The 15,382-nt window shown below is 52.4% G+C and overlaps 1 protein-coding gene across 1 annotated transcript; it reads left to right on the top strand.

The window, feature by feature from the left end:
* The first annotated feature begins 12,239 nt into the window (after nt 1–12,239).
* Nucleotides 12,240–15,016, top strand: INSM1 (INSM transcriptional repressor 1). The gene has a single exon (XM_082235299.1). It carries the CDS (start codon nt 12,403–12,405, stop codon nt 14,002–14,004), a length of 1,602 nt encoding a protein of 533 aa, XP_082091425.1. The 5' UTR covers nt 12,240–12,402; the 3' UTR covers nt 14,005–15,016.
* The last annotated feature ends 366 nt before the right edge of the window (nt 15,017–15,382 follow it).

The raw sequence follows: 15,382 nt of genomic DNA, 5'->3' as shown, positions 1-15,382 counted from the left end.
AGAGAGGAGCTGAGGGGGTTGTTCCCTACAGGAAAGAGGGCATAAAGCAGGGGTAGGCAACCTAAGACCCATGGGCCGGAATCAGGGGCGCCAACTTATAAAAAATATTGGGGGAGCCCGCGAAAGCTCATGAATAATAAATAAGCTCATGAATATGCAGATAAAGTGGCGCCGCCTCCTCGTGAGCGAATAGGGGAGAGCGTGCTGCGCCTATTAATCAGCTCCAAAGGAAATTGGGTGGAGCTTTTGCTCGGGAGGGAGGGCAGGAGGCATGCAGCCCGACCCTGTGCATTTTGGGCTGGGGGGGCGGTGGTGGCGCTCTGCTGGAGGGGCGCCCGAGATTATTGGGGGGGGCGGAGCCCCCCAAACGAATTTTTGAGGGGGCTCGGGCCCCCTCAGGCCCCATGGAGTCGGCGCCTATGCCGGATGCAGCCCTATCGCCTTCTCAATCCGGCCCACGGATTGTCCAGAATTCAGCGTGTTTTTACATGAGTAGAATGTGTCCTTTTATTTAAAATGCATCTCTGGGTTATTTGCGGGGCATAGGAATTCGTTCATATTTTTTCCCCAAAATATAGTCCAGCCCACCACAAGGTCTGAGGGACAGTGGACCAGCCCATGGCTGAAAAAGGTTGCTGACCCCTGACATAAGGTCAGAGGTAGGGCATTAAAAAAAATGCAGACCCTGCCACAAAATTGCTGTAGGTGGCAGGAAATTATTACTAAGTACTTAGGGTGAGCATTTCTCAAGAAGCTGAACAACTGCCACAGAACAATTGGACAACCCTGGTCTTAATCCTAAATGCCACCTGGGTTCTGGTGTGAGTTGCTAAGTGCTGTTGAACCAACTGCAAACAGTGGCCACAAGGTTATCCAATTAAACTGATATGCAGGTAGACAATCATGAATAAGGTCCAGTATAGTTACATTTTAACTTTAAAAGAGGAAACAAAAGGGGAATTGACCAAAAATAAAAAAATAAAAGGGAAGTTGAAAGGCAAAATTGAGTCAAATTCTCAGAAATGCTTTTATTCAAAAGAACAACATTAGTGGATCAGCTAGACAGTATGGCACAAATCAGGAAAGATACCACTAAGTCCAAGAGGACACTGGTGTGATTAATAAGGAAAGTAAATGAAGGTTTTAGAGACACGGAACTTTCCTGCAAAAATTGGAAGCTTTGCCCCTGTTAAAAGAACAGAAAATAACACACAATTTGACAAAAGAAAAGCAAGCAGCCCACAGTAAGGGTTGCACAACATCTTTTGAAGGAGCACATTACTAAAAATGCAAAGATAAACAACAAGTTTTTAAATACTGTATATTGGAAGCAGGAAACCAGCTTGGGAAGCTGGGTGACAAAGGAGTCAAATGTATGCTGAAGGAGGAAAAGGAAATTGCAGAGAAGCTGAATTAATTCTTTGCCTCTGCCAGTGTCTCCACAGTGGAAGTTGTAGGGCAGAAGCCTGTGCCTGAGCTAAATTTCACAGAAAGGAAGTCTGAGGCACTGAGGCAAATGTTGGTGACAATAGACAAAGCTCTAGGCATTACTGACAAATTAAAAAAAGAACAAATCACTGGCTTGAGATGGGTTCCACACATGTGAAATTGCTAATCATCTAACAAAAATGTTATAACTTGTCCCTAAGATCAGCTTCTGTACCTGAAGATTGCAAAGTGGCCAGTGAAACATAACATTTTTAAAAGGTATCTAGGAAGGAGAAAGTTCTAGATGAATTGTTGGAAAGTCTTATTAAAGATTGAATTATTGAGCATATAGAAGAGCATGTTCTCCTGAAAAAGAATAAGCATACTTTCTGCAAATGTAGTTTGAGTTTCGCTAACATTTTATAGTTTGTTGATAGTGTAAAGGAGCGTGTCAACAGAGATGTTCCAGCCGACATTTGCTTGGACTTACAAAAAGCCTTGAAATCCTGACCAGAAACTAGAAACCGCTGAACAAATTAGACATGGGATAAGAGAACAGAGCCTCTTTGGGCTTGGTATATGGTTAAAGAACAGGAAGTAGAACAGAAATAAATTGATAGCTCACTTTAGGGAAGTATTGGGACTAGAACTTTTAAACTTTTTCATATTTGATGTGGATCTAGGGGTGCATACAGGTGTAGCCAAGTTTAGTTATGACACCCAAATGTTCAGGCTAGTACAAGCTGGGGAAATGGACATTAAAATGTCAACTGTGGATTAATGTAAGTGTAAAGTGATGCATATTGAGGCAAAAAAAATGCTGAACCCCAATGGGGTCTGAGCTGGTGATTGTCCAGGAATGGGACTGACCAAAAAAAAAGTGAATTCTGTACTAGGGATATAAGGGACATAAAAGGGATTGGGGGTGGGAGTGGGGTGGGTGGATGCCAGTATCATGTTGTTATACAAATCAGTGATGCAACTGCGCTTGGATCACTGTGCAGAGTCTTCATCATTTCTACACACTTCAGAGGGAATATTGTACAGCTGAAGAAAGTTCAGAAAAGGCCCACCAAAACAGTGGCGTAGCGTGGGGGGTGCAGGGGGGGCCGGCCGCACCAGGCGCAACATCTGGGGGTTAGGGTTAGGGGGCGCAAATCCACGGGTTAGGGGGCGCAAATTACTTGCCTTGCCCTGGGTGCTGACAACCCACGCTACGCCACTGCACCAAAACACTCAAGGGGACAGAGCAACTTCCGTATGACAAAAAGTTGTGACATTTGGTGGCTTATTAGCTTAGAAAAAATGTAAGTGGCCAGGAGGGGGAGATATGAAAAAGGTGCATCATATCATGCGTAATATATGTGTGATCCAGGGAAAGAAGGTGAAAGCTTTTTCCTCCTCCTAATTCTGAAGCCAGAGGTCATGGGGACACCGGTATATTATCATCACAGCTACCAGGCTATCTATCTCCTCCAGAAGACTAGTTGCTGGGCAGCAGTTCATGCCCCTCTTGGGCAACTGGAGGGAAGAAGCCTTGCGGGCGGGCGCCAAGTCGCACACACGAGCCCCCTCGCAAAGACTATTCTGCATTTTTGTGCTTTTATATTGTATAGAAATTTAATGAATAACTGAAGTGATTGCGTGTCAGTTCCTAGTTTCTAAACTGCCGGCGATCCGCCGTGTGTCTTGGGGGGGGGGGCTCAAAAGCGAAGCGTCCTCCGTGGCGCCTCCCCCCCCCCCGCCCGGCTCTTGTTGTCGCTTCCCTGTCCCCGCCATTCTTTTGTATGTAATTATTTAAACGGGAGATCCGTGGCAGCTTTATGCTAATGCGGCAGGACAAAGCGCGGCGGGGGGGGGGGGCGGGCGGGCGGCCTGCGAGGCGCGGGGAGGGGAGGGAGGCCGCTCGCGTGTCTCTCGCGTGTCCCTCAGGCAGACACAACAACCGCTCATTCCTGCCAGCACAAAGGCCTCCCTCCCGAGGACCTGCTCGGCCCGGGTCAAGCACGGCGAGAGCCAGGCGCCCATTGTCTCCGCCGAAGAGGCGACAAGAGCCGCCGGGAGGCCCGGCCAAGCGGCAGCCGGGGAGGGACAGGCCGCAGGCTCCTCGCGGCCCTCGACCTCAGGCACCCCAGATGCCGCCGCCGCCGCTTCGGACGCGCGTCTGTCCCCTCATCCCCACGATCACCCAAGGAGGCTTTCTGCGCGCGTTCTACACGGGTCGAGCGCGGACTCCCTTGGCGTTCGGCCCCTCGCAGCCGCCTTGCGTGGGAAGTGGCAGGCCCCGGCGCGGCCAGAACGGGGAGCCCGCGGCGGCGAAGAAAAAGCTCCCGCCTCCCTTTCCTCAGAGGAAAAGTCGCCAGGCTCGCTTGGCTCCAGCCTCGGCCTCGCGTCAGACCGCTGCCCCGCTTGCCCGTGGCCTTGGTTCACACGTGGCGAGGGGTAGCCCTGATCCGCGATGGGCATTCCAGAGTCTCGGGTGGCTTTGCGAGTTTCTCTCCCTCCTGCTCTTTCTCGCGGGTTGTGCGAATGCGACGCGTGGCTTCCTTTGGCCCAGGGGGAAAGTGGAGCTGGCCTTCATGCCGGGCGGGATAAGTGTGCCAGGCAGCCCCGGATTCACACTCAGATCATGAGGATGATATTAAATTTAGACACAGGCTCGGGCCTGGGAAATGCAAAAAGAAAAGGAGAGGAAGGGAAGGGAAGGGAAGGGAAGGGAAAGGCTCGGGTGGGAAGGGTGGCTTGAGGGTAATAGCAGGAGAAGCCCCAGGGAATCTGTTTTTGCTGGAACCTCAGATGCTGCCGGATCTTTGATCTGATCTGTTATATTTCTATGCCATTTTTCATTTAAAGGAATCCCAAAGCAGCTTACAAACGATAAATAAAAACAACATGCTAGAACATAATGGAATATCACAAATGCAGCAAATCCTCAGTGAAACAATTACAATCTATAAAACGCTGCTAACGCTGTTAACAAAACAACAACTAAAAAATCAGCTAAACATCACAATTAAAGCAGTAGTCATAGTACATGATTAGCACATCAATACAGTATTTATAACCTAAAAAACAACATTAGCAAAACAGCAAAAAATAAACTAAGGACTGTAAAGTTCATACACACTCTCCCCACCTGTGACTCATAAACGTTCACTCTCTTCAACACATCCACATAATGTCTGTGGCAGCACCTCCCTTCTGAAGGTTCCTGGGGCTGGAAGTGGGGCAGCAGAGGTGAAAACAGCCACCCTAGAGGTCTGGTCCCTTCTGCCTCTGCGCAATGGTTCCTGCCTGGTTCTGGAAGAGGCATCCCATCTTTGTTGCCCTCCTGAGGCACTTTGAACTTGCCTGGAGCCATTTTTTATTGCCAGGGAGGCAGGCAGGAGGAGGGAGGGCATTTGTCAGCACCCCTGCCAGCCTGGTTCCTACAGTTCTTGGACATCTTTTCAAGGCTCCCCCTCCATTGTGGGAATGTTAAGGAAGGTAGGAGAGGGTATATTGTTTTGATATTATCCCTCCTCACTCACGCTAGTGAGTGAACAGCAGAGCACACTCCCTTTGCAACTTATTGGAAGCAAGTTGATGATTCGTTAGAATCCTTTAATTAAGCTATCCAGTGTGGCTTGTTCCTGGTACGTTTCCCCTTTATTTCCCTCTTAAAATAATAACAGCACAACACAGTTTTCTTTAAAAGTAAGAACAAAGTTTTACTCGCATTCAGTTCACAGCAGTAATCTGAAGGCAGGCTTTATCTTGTGGTTACAGTGAAAAGAAGTCTGAGCTACACCTCAGACTTTCTGCTTGTGGGCTCCATCCTGTGGGAAGCTGTGTTGATCCATGGAGAGCAAGAGTCCAAGAGTGAGAGCAGTGCTTTTTTATGGAGGGACACAGGGGCACACATACCCCTAAACATTTTGTGAATCTGTACTTTTGTCCATTTACTGTATTTTTCCCAATTTGAACTATAAAATGGTGATTTTCTTGAGTCAAAATGAGAATACCCCTAAACATTTTTTGAGGGGGGGAAGCACTGAGAGTAAGAGTCCAAGAGAGAGATGGTTGTGTGGCCAGTCCTTTTATCTGGTCATCTTGGGTCACACCCATCTACCTGGTCATGCACAGGGGGAAGAAGCTCCAGAGCAGGTATGACAGGAAGTCCTTCCTGTCGAGCCACATTCCCCTATGTGTCCACTCTAGGCAACAGGAAAGTGTTGTACTTGACTGCTCCCACAAAGCCCTTCTCAGGCAATACAACATACATTTATATAAATACATTTTATTCAAGCACCCAGAGTCCCAACTTGACACGAAGGTTCTGGAAACTCCGTTGGTAGGGGCTTCGTCATGATGTCTGCAATCAATCTCCTTGGTATGGCAATAAGATAGTTCCACAAGTCCCTCTTGAATGGCCTCAAATACATAGTGGTACTTCACCCCAATGTGCTTTGTCCTTGCGTGAAATTTCTCACTCTGGAAGAGCTTTAGGTAACTCTGGTTGTCCTCCATCAGACTAGCAGGCCCCTTTCTCACCAACCTAAAGTCCTTGGTTAGTTTATCGAGCCAGGCCATCTATCTGCATGCTTTTGTGGCTGCAATGTATTATGACTGTGGAATATATTAAGAGTGTGGAAGCTGTACAATTCTGTATATAACTGCCCTATGAAATAGGACCATTTCCAAACATAAATACATATCCACCTGTGGATTTATAATCAGTCATACATGCAGCCCAATCTGCATCAGTAAAACCAATCATTTTAGGATTACTAACAGCTGGTAATCTTAATTTACAGTTTATCATACCCCATAAGTACCAAACCACCCTTTTCACGCCCACCCAGTCATATTCAGTGGGAGCATTTAACTTTCTACTTAGAATTCCCACAGCACTGGCTAAGTCAGGTATACATGTATTAGTAACAAGATACAAAAGCTTTCCAATCTGTACTCAATGTTGTCTGGCAACTGCTTTGAATCATCTTGATTCCTTAAAAAGTCGGTAGTCATGGGTGTGGCAACTGGGTACGCTTCTTGCATCTGCATGCTTTGGATCAGTTCTGAAATCTTTTGCTTTTGGCTAAGAAGAAATTAACCGCCTTCTCTTTCCACTTGAATTCCAAGTTAGTACTGGATCTTTCCCAGTTCCTTGACTTATACATCTTTGCTTAAATGCTTCACAACCTGTGTGTAGTCTCTGTCATTTACTATGGCAATGGTCAAATCATCAGTGACAGCAAGAATATAATAAAATTGTCCATTTTTAGGCTTGGTGGTACAAGCATTTGTCTGCGTGCTTTTGCTTGTGCCCAAGTTGTGTTAGCATTTTATGTAGCTTCTGATTCCAGGCTCTAGCAGCCTGTTTTAAGTCCATAAAGTCCTTTTTGCAGCTTGCACACTAAATGTGCCGCATGTGGTTTAACAAAACCTTTAGGCTGCTTTATGTATATTTCCTCAAAAAATTCTCCATGCAAGAAAGCAGTCTTTCTGTGCCTCATGACCATTTGTTTAGAGGCTACTATGTTTAAAAGTATTCTTACACTGCTATATCTGATGGTTGGAGCGAATTATGGAGTCCTTTGGGTGCCAAAAATGTCTTGGGCCAGTTCTGAGTGGTTTTCCCTTGGGTCCTCACCCCCCCTCTTTCTTAGCTGAAGGACAGGGCAGCCCTCGCTCGGGCCCTGCTCAAATGGGCTGCTAGAGGGAAATGTGAGGTTGATGGCAAGGAAGAAGGACCTGCCTCAAGCAGCAGCAACTGTGCCCTGGCTTCCGGCTTTGAGCTTCCTAGGCCTCATATCCAACCAGAAGACACTCCTTTCTCCATGGGAGGTTGAGCTGTTGCGCATGCAGCTGGGCACCTGAAAAAACCCGCAGGGACAGTGGGACCTCCACTAGGCTTTCGGGGCTACAGCCAGGTCTCTGAGCCTGTAACCTGGGTGCAGAGGTAGCCCCCCCTTCCCCACAGGAGTCTCTCCCCAGCAGGTGCCCTCCTTGTGGCCTTGGACTCTTTTCATTGTCTTATTTGTACCCTACCCTTTTCTCTAAAAAGAGACTCGAGGAAAGAATAGGAACAGCTAAAAACATAAAAGGGTGGGAAGGGGAAATAATCGTTTTAAAAAACAATTAAACGTTTATAGAATTCAATTGATATAAGCTACGTTTATGGGAATACGACTCCCATAATCCCCGAGCATTGGCCTCTTTGCCTGGGGCTGATGGGAGCTGGAGTCCAATAACCTGGAAGGCGCCGGACTGGGGAAAGCTGCCCTGGGAAGGATATGGCGAATCAGTGCAGAACGCGCAGAAGCGAAGCTCGGGCAGCCTAATATGCTTGACAATATTAACAGTGCTGCGTTAAGAAAAACGCCTCCTAGTTCTGTGCCTTCTGCTCGTCTGGGATCCTAGCGCCTCTGCACACTTCGGCCCGGAACACTGGAGAGGCAGGAGCTGAGCGCTGATGTCTGGCTGAGCAATTGGGTCGAATACTGCCAGCAGGCTTTCCTGCCTCTTTCTTCAGCTGTCAAAGCCCGAGTCTAGCTTTTTATTGATAAAAAGTAGTGGCTGACCATCGGAGGAAGGGCTTGGATATTCCCTCGTGGCCACAGCCTTTATCTCCTCGCGGCACAAGACTCCCATTTGCTCCGCACGAAATGCACACTTTGCAGTACTCAGGAGCTGTGTAAATATAAGTTTTTATTTCTTTAAAAGTATTTGGTCCTAATAACCCGGAGCTGATTTAAAGTAGACCTTGTCAACGTCGGACCCCTCAAATCAGTATGTATATGAAGGGAAGCAGCTCTTTGCGCAAATCCTTCCATATTCTCAGAGGCGCCCCCTCCTCTAGGGAACCCCGGCACTGGAGCGAGGCTAGACTTGGTCTGCTTTTAAAACTTTCCCTCATTGTGGCATAGTTCCTGTTGGTTTTTTAAAAACGTGAACACTCAAATCATACTCCACGACCCCCCCCCCCTTTATTCAGAAGCTGTCGCCTAGGCTTTAAGAGGGTCACGAAGCGCAGCCTCCAACTATTCTTTCCTTCCCGGCTCTTAGGCTGCCACGACCCAGCGCCGAAGTTTAAGGACTTTAATATCCTCTCGATTTAGATGGGGCGTGCTGAAAGCTTTCCCCTTGGAGCTGACCAGTTTGTAATTTGGGTTGGATCCGCTCTTTGCTATTCTCGAGGTTACAGGATTAGCGTTAAGGGATGGAAGAGAGATGCTCTCTGCATCCTAAATATCTTTTGGGCAGGTTAGGGGAGCAGCACCTTCCTCGCCCTGCGCAAACGGAGTCACTGGACTTCGGCCCACTGTTTCCCACCAATTAACAAGGGCATTGATTCTGAAGCGCCTCTGCTCCTTCTGTTTGATCAGGAAAAGCGGGGCAAGCAGGAGGCAACGGGGCTTCTGCAGAGCAGGAACCGCTCCAGGTGCCCCCGCCACGCGCCCCTAACCCCCGCCCGCCTGCTTCAGCTAGTTGCAAATTGAGGCCGCCCGCCCCTGCGTGCACCTGCTCTGCAAGAGGCTGCTCGGGAGCGTGCTTTCTTCCTTCCCCTGTTGTTGCGAAAATGCGTTTCGAGTCCTTGTACCAGTTTCAAGTGTTAATGCATTTTTTACTGTATGCGACTGAAAAGCAACGAGCCCCGCCATCCCCCCAATTTCAGCTGGCCACGTGGAGCGGGTTGGAGGGGAGAATCAGCAGCACGACCACTACACAAAAAGAAAAGGGTCTTTTGAATCCAAGCGCCTCAATAGCTTTCAATAGATTCCCTTTGGTAAATACATGGCACTCGCTGTTTGAACCTGCTGCCTCCAAAGATGAATTCCTTGTGTTTTATGTGGGGTGGCGTTTCCCCCCTTCTTCTACATTTAGAAAGATGAGGGGCTTAAAAAACAACAGCACCCTAATGCTTTAGCCCTCTTACCTGCAGTCTACACTATTTAAAAGGATCGTGTTTTTATGTTATTTTTAAATATAGCTGAAAACGGTAGAAGAGGCCACGGACATAGAATTATAAGTGGGGCAAGAACAGCTTGTGCGGTGGGCATTCCAGAGGGCTCCTTAATCCGAATTAGGTTGCTGATTAGAGGGAAGAATATGCAGGGGGAAGGCCATGGAAGGGAACGTTGGGAGAATATATATGGACTCCACATCAGAATCACGATTCACTGTCCTCAGCGCCTGAATTGGGGACTCCGAATTCAGCGACCTTTGATTCCTGCTGACGCAGCAAACGAAGACCTGAAAGATCCGCTTTCCCATCTTTCATTCCTTTTAATCAGCTACTAAAACCACAGGCACAAGTCCAGGGGGAACAAGTTCTGGGTAAACTCCGCGGAAATGAACGGAGTGCACAAACTGTTCCTGTCATCTTGACTGGGTTTGTGCAAAAGAAGGTCCGGCTGGAGTGTGTTCTGTTCCTGCGGGTTCGATTTTTATTAAAAGGAGCTCGAAAAGACTGAAATTCGCTAACAACTGAGAGGTTTCAAAGCCCCCCCCCCAATCTTGCTGTTACCACTGCTACAGGATAAACCAGGAGGCATAGACCAGTGTTACGTTTTCTGTGGGATGGGGAAAAAGCCCCGTCTCCTTGCCTGTCGGCGGCTCTGTCAAACCAAAGCACATTGGTGTTCTTGCTAACTTCAGCACCAGGGAGAAAAACAGCTCTGGGCTCGGGATGCTGCGAACACACCGGCAGGCAGGCAGGAGGACTCCCCCTCGATCTTTCCTCTGTTTTCTCTGAGAGAAAGCTGGAGAAAGTTGAGTCCTCGGTCCCGGCTGCTTCCTTGGCCTGTTGATCAGGATTGGCGGAGGAGCCCCAGTTCCACCCCCCAACCCCCCAGGCAGGATCAGCTATGACTTTGCTGCTGCGTCAACGGAAGGAAGCATCTCGATAGCTTCTGCAGGCGTTGTCTTGTCTGGAGAGGGAGGGCACAGCTCCCCTTCTCCCCCCTCCATGGTGGGCCCCCCAGCAACACGTGCCTCTTGCTCTTCCAGATTGGCCGCGGTTCCCTTTCAATAGCAAGAGGTTAATTTCCTTGACAAAGGTGACAGGGAGGCAGGGGCGGGGGGAGAGGAGAGGCACAGGGAGACAGGCAGACTCTTTTCTTTCGCTCCTTTTGGCTACTTGATTAGACCCCTTGATTTAGCATCAGATGTCAAACAGCAAAGTGCACGGGCTGGATTAAAATGTATGAGCCTCCTCCGGCCCCATCCTCTCCCTGTCTTTCGCTCGCTCCCTGCCAGAGCCACCGAGGGCGCCTTCATCAACTTTGAAGAAACTGTGTCAGACCGGCCCGTCCACCAGGAGCCTACTTAAACCAAATTAGCTGGGTTTAGAACCAGCTGATGCCCGAAACCCAAACGCAGGAGGAGTTGGATTCTTCTGCATGAGCTCCTTTGACACGAAGCCCCTGGCACACTGAAGCGAGGTTTGCGGAGGAGACCTTCTTGCCGGGTTAGGCCTGTAGTGTGGAAGAGCGGGAGTTTCGCCAAGAGAATGAAATTTGTTGCAGGAAGCTCACTTGTGCCAGGCGGGAAAACCTCTGATCGAAGAAGAACAAAAAAGCGCACTGCGGCCACTTCAGGCTGCTGCTGCTTAGGCGGAAATATGGATCGCTTTGCGCGTCTGAGTGCGCATTGCAATACTGGCGAGCAAGTGACACCTCGTAGCTCCTGGTGTGGAAAGAAATCTGCTAAGCACGGGACCGCCCTTGCAGGATCCTTTACCATAAACATCTTGAGGAACTGGGAACGGGGAAGACAAAAATGCCCCCCATCACATCCTATTATTAAATAAAGGCTTTTTTGCGCTTGGCAGCTGTCAGGTATCGGCCTACCCTAAAATTCTGATGTGCATTCACCCCTTGCAGCCTAATCCTATGCATAGTTACTAACAGTGTTTTTTCCCCCTTTAAAAATGTTTAGGGGTACTCTCATTTTGACTCAAGAAAATCACCATTTTATAGTGCAGATCTGGACAAAAATACAGATTCACAAAATGTTTAGGGGTATGCTTCCCCCTCAGAAAAAAGCCCTGGTTACTAAGAAGTTAGCCCCACGGTGTTCAGTGGGGCAAACTCCCCAGGAAGCGCGTTCCAGATCCCAGCCTTCGACGTGGAAAGACGCGCGCGAAAGAGGCCTGCTTCCCCCGGGCGCGGCCGCCAGCGACTCCCTGTTGCGCGTGGGGCCGCTTCCCCTGAGCTATTTGGGCCACTGCAAGGCGCCCGCCCACCCCCTGGTTGCCCTCGCCCCTTGCCCGGGGGCCAGGCGCCGAGAGGATGAAGGCGGGGGAGCAGGCCGAGAGGAGGAGGAGGCCGCGGACAAAGAAAGAGCCCGGCAGCCCGAAGCAACAAGGCGCGCGCGCCTGCGCACCTTGGCCCCTCTCCGGGGCTGCTTCTGCTCGGCGCCTTCGCCTCGGCCCCCCCTCTCTCTCGGCGCATCTTTCCGCGGGATTCTCCTTCTCCGAAGCCCCCGAAACAATCAGCCCCCCCCTCCTCCTCAATTTTCGCCGCTCCCTCGCCTGCATTTTAAACACTCTCCTGGACATATTTCGGCTCCATTCTTCCCCTTTGTTGCTCTTCCGCTCCCGGAGCTGCGCTTCCCTCTCCCCCCCCCGCTCCCCCGAGGGGGCGGCATTGTCATGCTGATGGCTCTCTCGCTCCGGCGCCCCCCGCCCGGGAGACACAAAGGCCCGGCACGTGCGCCTGCCCATAGAGGAGCAGCAGACCGTGACGGGAGGCGGAGCTGGGCGTGTGCCGGGGGGGGGAGGGGAGGGGAGGGGGCGCCAGAGAGGGAAGAAAGGAAGAAAGGAAGAGAGGGAGGGAGGGAGGGAAGCGCCCCAGCCCGCAGGTACATCTGCTGCCCTCCACCTCCGCCAGGCGCCCGCCCGCCGCCCGCCCAGCGCGCCGCCTCAAAGCCCAGGGAGCAGCCGCGGGAAGCGCTGATTGGCTCCGGGCGGAGCAGGAGGCACGAACAATGCTGTCCTCCCCCCTTAAAAAGCGGGCGGCCAGGCCGGGCGACTGGGGGGGCAGCGCGGCCAGGAGGAGGCGGCGGCGGAGGAGCCGCGCTGGTGGGGGCGAGCGGGCGAGGAAGGCGGGAAGGAGGCGCGGGCGAGGCGAGCCTGCGGAGGGAGGACGGGCGACGAGCGGGAGGAGGGCCGGATTGGGGCGCCGGCGCCGCCGCTCCCGGGCTGAGGCGGGCAGGCGCCTTGGCACCTCCCGGAGCCGCCCGAGGATGCCCCGCGGTTTCCTGGTGAAGAGGAGCCGCAGACCCACGCCCATCTCCTACCGGACCCGCTGCTGCTGCCCGGCCTCGGCGGCCGCCCAGGGAGGCGACCCGGCGCAGCTCCCGGCGCCCCCGCCGGTCCCCGCTCCGCTCTCGGCCTCGCAACCCGCCGAGGCGCCTCTTCTGCTGGCGCCCGCGGCCGCGCCGCACTTCGGGACGCCCGACGGCCCCGCAGCCCCGGCCCCGCAGCCCCTGCGCAGCCCCGCGCGGGCCGTCAGCGAGGAGCGCAGCCTGCCCCTGGGCTCGCCGCTCTCGGCCGAGTCCTTCCCGGCGCCCGAGCCGCTGCTCCTGGGCCCCGGCGCCGAGCTCAAGCTCTGGGCGGTCGCGGCCCTCGCCGCCGCCCCGCCGCCGCCGCCCTCCCCGGCTCCGGCGGTGGCCCCGCAGCGCAGCCATGGCCCGAGCCCCGGCGCGTCCAAGCGGCCTCAGGGCCGGAAGGCCAAGGCGGCGCGCAAGCTGCACTTCGAGGATGAGGTGACGACGTCGCCGGTGCTGGGGCTGCGCATCAAAGAGGGCCCCCCCGAGCCCGCCTCGACGGCTCCGCAGCAGCAGCACCAGGCGGGCGCCGGCGGAGGATCGCGCGCGGGCGGCGCGCAGCCGCTGGGCGAGTTCATCTGCCAGCTGTGCAAGGAGCGCTACCCCGACCCGCTGGCCCTGGCGCAGCACAAGTGCTCGCGCATCGTGCGCGTCGAGTACCGCTGCCCCGAGTGCGACAAGCTCTTCAGCTGCCCGGCCAACCTGGCCTCGCACCGCCGCTGGCACAAGCCGCGGCCTCCCAGCGCCGCCAAGCCCAAGGCTGCGGCCGACGAGCCCCCCGCCGCCAAGGGAGGAGGAGGCGGCAGCGGCAGCGAGAGGGACACGCCGAGCCCCGGCAGCGGAGGAGAGCCCGACGGCGGCGGCGGCGAGGAGTTCGCGTGCCCGCGCTGTGCCAAGCGCTTCCGCCGCCAGAGCGCCCTGCGCAAGCACCTGCCCCTGCACCACGAGCCGCTGGACGGGCCGGCCTCGGCGCGGGAGCCCCCGGACGCCTGCGCCCCCGAGGAGGCGGGCGCCCGCCCCAGTCCGCTGAGCTTGCCCGGGGAGTGCCACCCGTGCCCCGTGTGCGGCGAGCCCTTCGCCGGCAAGAGCGCCCAGGAGCGCCACCTGCGCCTGCTCCACGCCGCCCAGGCCTTTCCCTGCAAGTACTGCCCGGCCACCTTCTACAGCTCGCCGGGCCTGACCCGCCACATCAACAAGTGCCACCCGTCGGAGAACCGCCAGGTCATCTTGCTGCAGGTGCCCGTGCGCCCGGCCTGCTAGAGGGAGCCCAGCCGTGCCTTCCCCGCAGCCCCGTCGCCGCCCAGCCCCGGAGGGCCTGCGGGGCAACCGCGGGACTTCGACGCCGGCCCCGGGGGCAGCGCGCACCGTCTCGCAGAGCCGCCGGCCTTTTGGCCCCGGAGCATCTCTGCGACGGTGGGTCCGGCTTCTCTTCGCCGCTCCCCTGGAGCGCTGGCCCCGGAGCAGCTCCCTCCTCTACGCCCCCACTGCACTCGCGGGGGCTGCTCTGGGGCCAGAGCTTCAGGCTTGGCTTAAACTTAAGATTCCCCTTTTCTCTCCCCCCCCCCCAAGTCAATCTTGAGAAATGATGGATGCCTTTACACTTCACAGGCTGTGAACTGAACCTTTTCCCCACTTGATTAGCTTTATTATGGCTTGTGAACCGCTGGGATCTGGCTTTACCTTTTCGCTGTGTGTTTTCTTCTCTTTTTTTAAATTTTCGATGTGAACAAAATCAATCTGCTTAAAGATATAACTTTGGTTAGTATAGCCACAAATGCCTTGACTTTAATCGTTGTTTGTCTCCAAAAAAATGTTGTAGAAGCTGCCTTAATACAATGACATGCCAATCTTTTTATGTTTGTTCCTTTTCGAAGTAGATCTCTATGTTGAGCTTATCTGTATATGTTGATTTATGCGTAATTGTTATTTATTCGTTATTTATTATTAATTATGGTGTTTATTTCTGACGTGTTTTGCCTCTCTCCCACCACCTCCTCCAATTCGCCCCCTCCTGCCATTTCACTGTGCATTTTTAAGTCTTTTTTAAAGGGATCTGTTGAAAAGGGTTTAATTTTTATACCTAGAATAAACATACAACTGTAACCCTTCTCTTCTTGCTTCGAGGGCTCGCGGATAGCTCAGCTTCCTTTTAGATGCAATCTCTTTTCTACACAATTATTTTCTTAACTGTTAGCTATTTATAGAACGCTTCAATAGAACTGTTTTAACTGTCTAACTATTTACTATTCAAATAAAAGTATTTTCAAATTCAGATACACTTTATTCATTTCTGTTTTCATTTTACATTCATTTCGTACCGTAACCCTATCTACATTTCCTAGGAAGTAAGTCCCATGCGGGTTAAGGAGGCTTCTTTCTAACCCCATATGCATAGGATTGCAGCCTTATTTCCTAGTAAAAATTCCTGGTTTTCGATTCATGGTCTGTCTGTTTTTAAAATAGCAAAAGCCAATCAAAGTTAATAATCCTTAAACTGGTGGGACTGAATTGACTCCGTAATTATTTATTGTTCAGAGATTACCTTTTGATAAAGCGTCCAGGTTTTAAAAAGCTTAATAGGTTGGTTACGAGGCTCCCACAGCCTCAGCACTGACGCCCCTCTTCGTTGCCGCGGCTC

The sequence above is a fragment of the Podarcis vaucheri genome (assembly GCF_965113315.1).
Source record: "Podarcis vaucheri genome assembly, chromosome: 8".
NCBI lineage: Eukaryota > Metazoa > Chordata > Lepidosauria > Squamata > Lacertidae > Podarcis > Podarcis vaucheri.
The sequence above is the reverse complement of the archived record's forward strand: the minus strand, read 5'-3'. Positions and strand labels throughout refer to the sequence as shown.

Excerpts from the sequence above, each read along its gene's own strand:
- INSM1 (XM_082235299.1), top strand. The coding sequence starts at position 12,403 with ATGCTGTCCTCCCCCCTTAAAAAGCGGGCGGCCAGGCCGGGCGACTGG.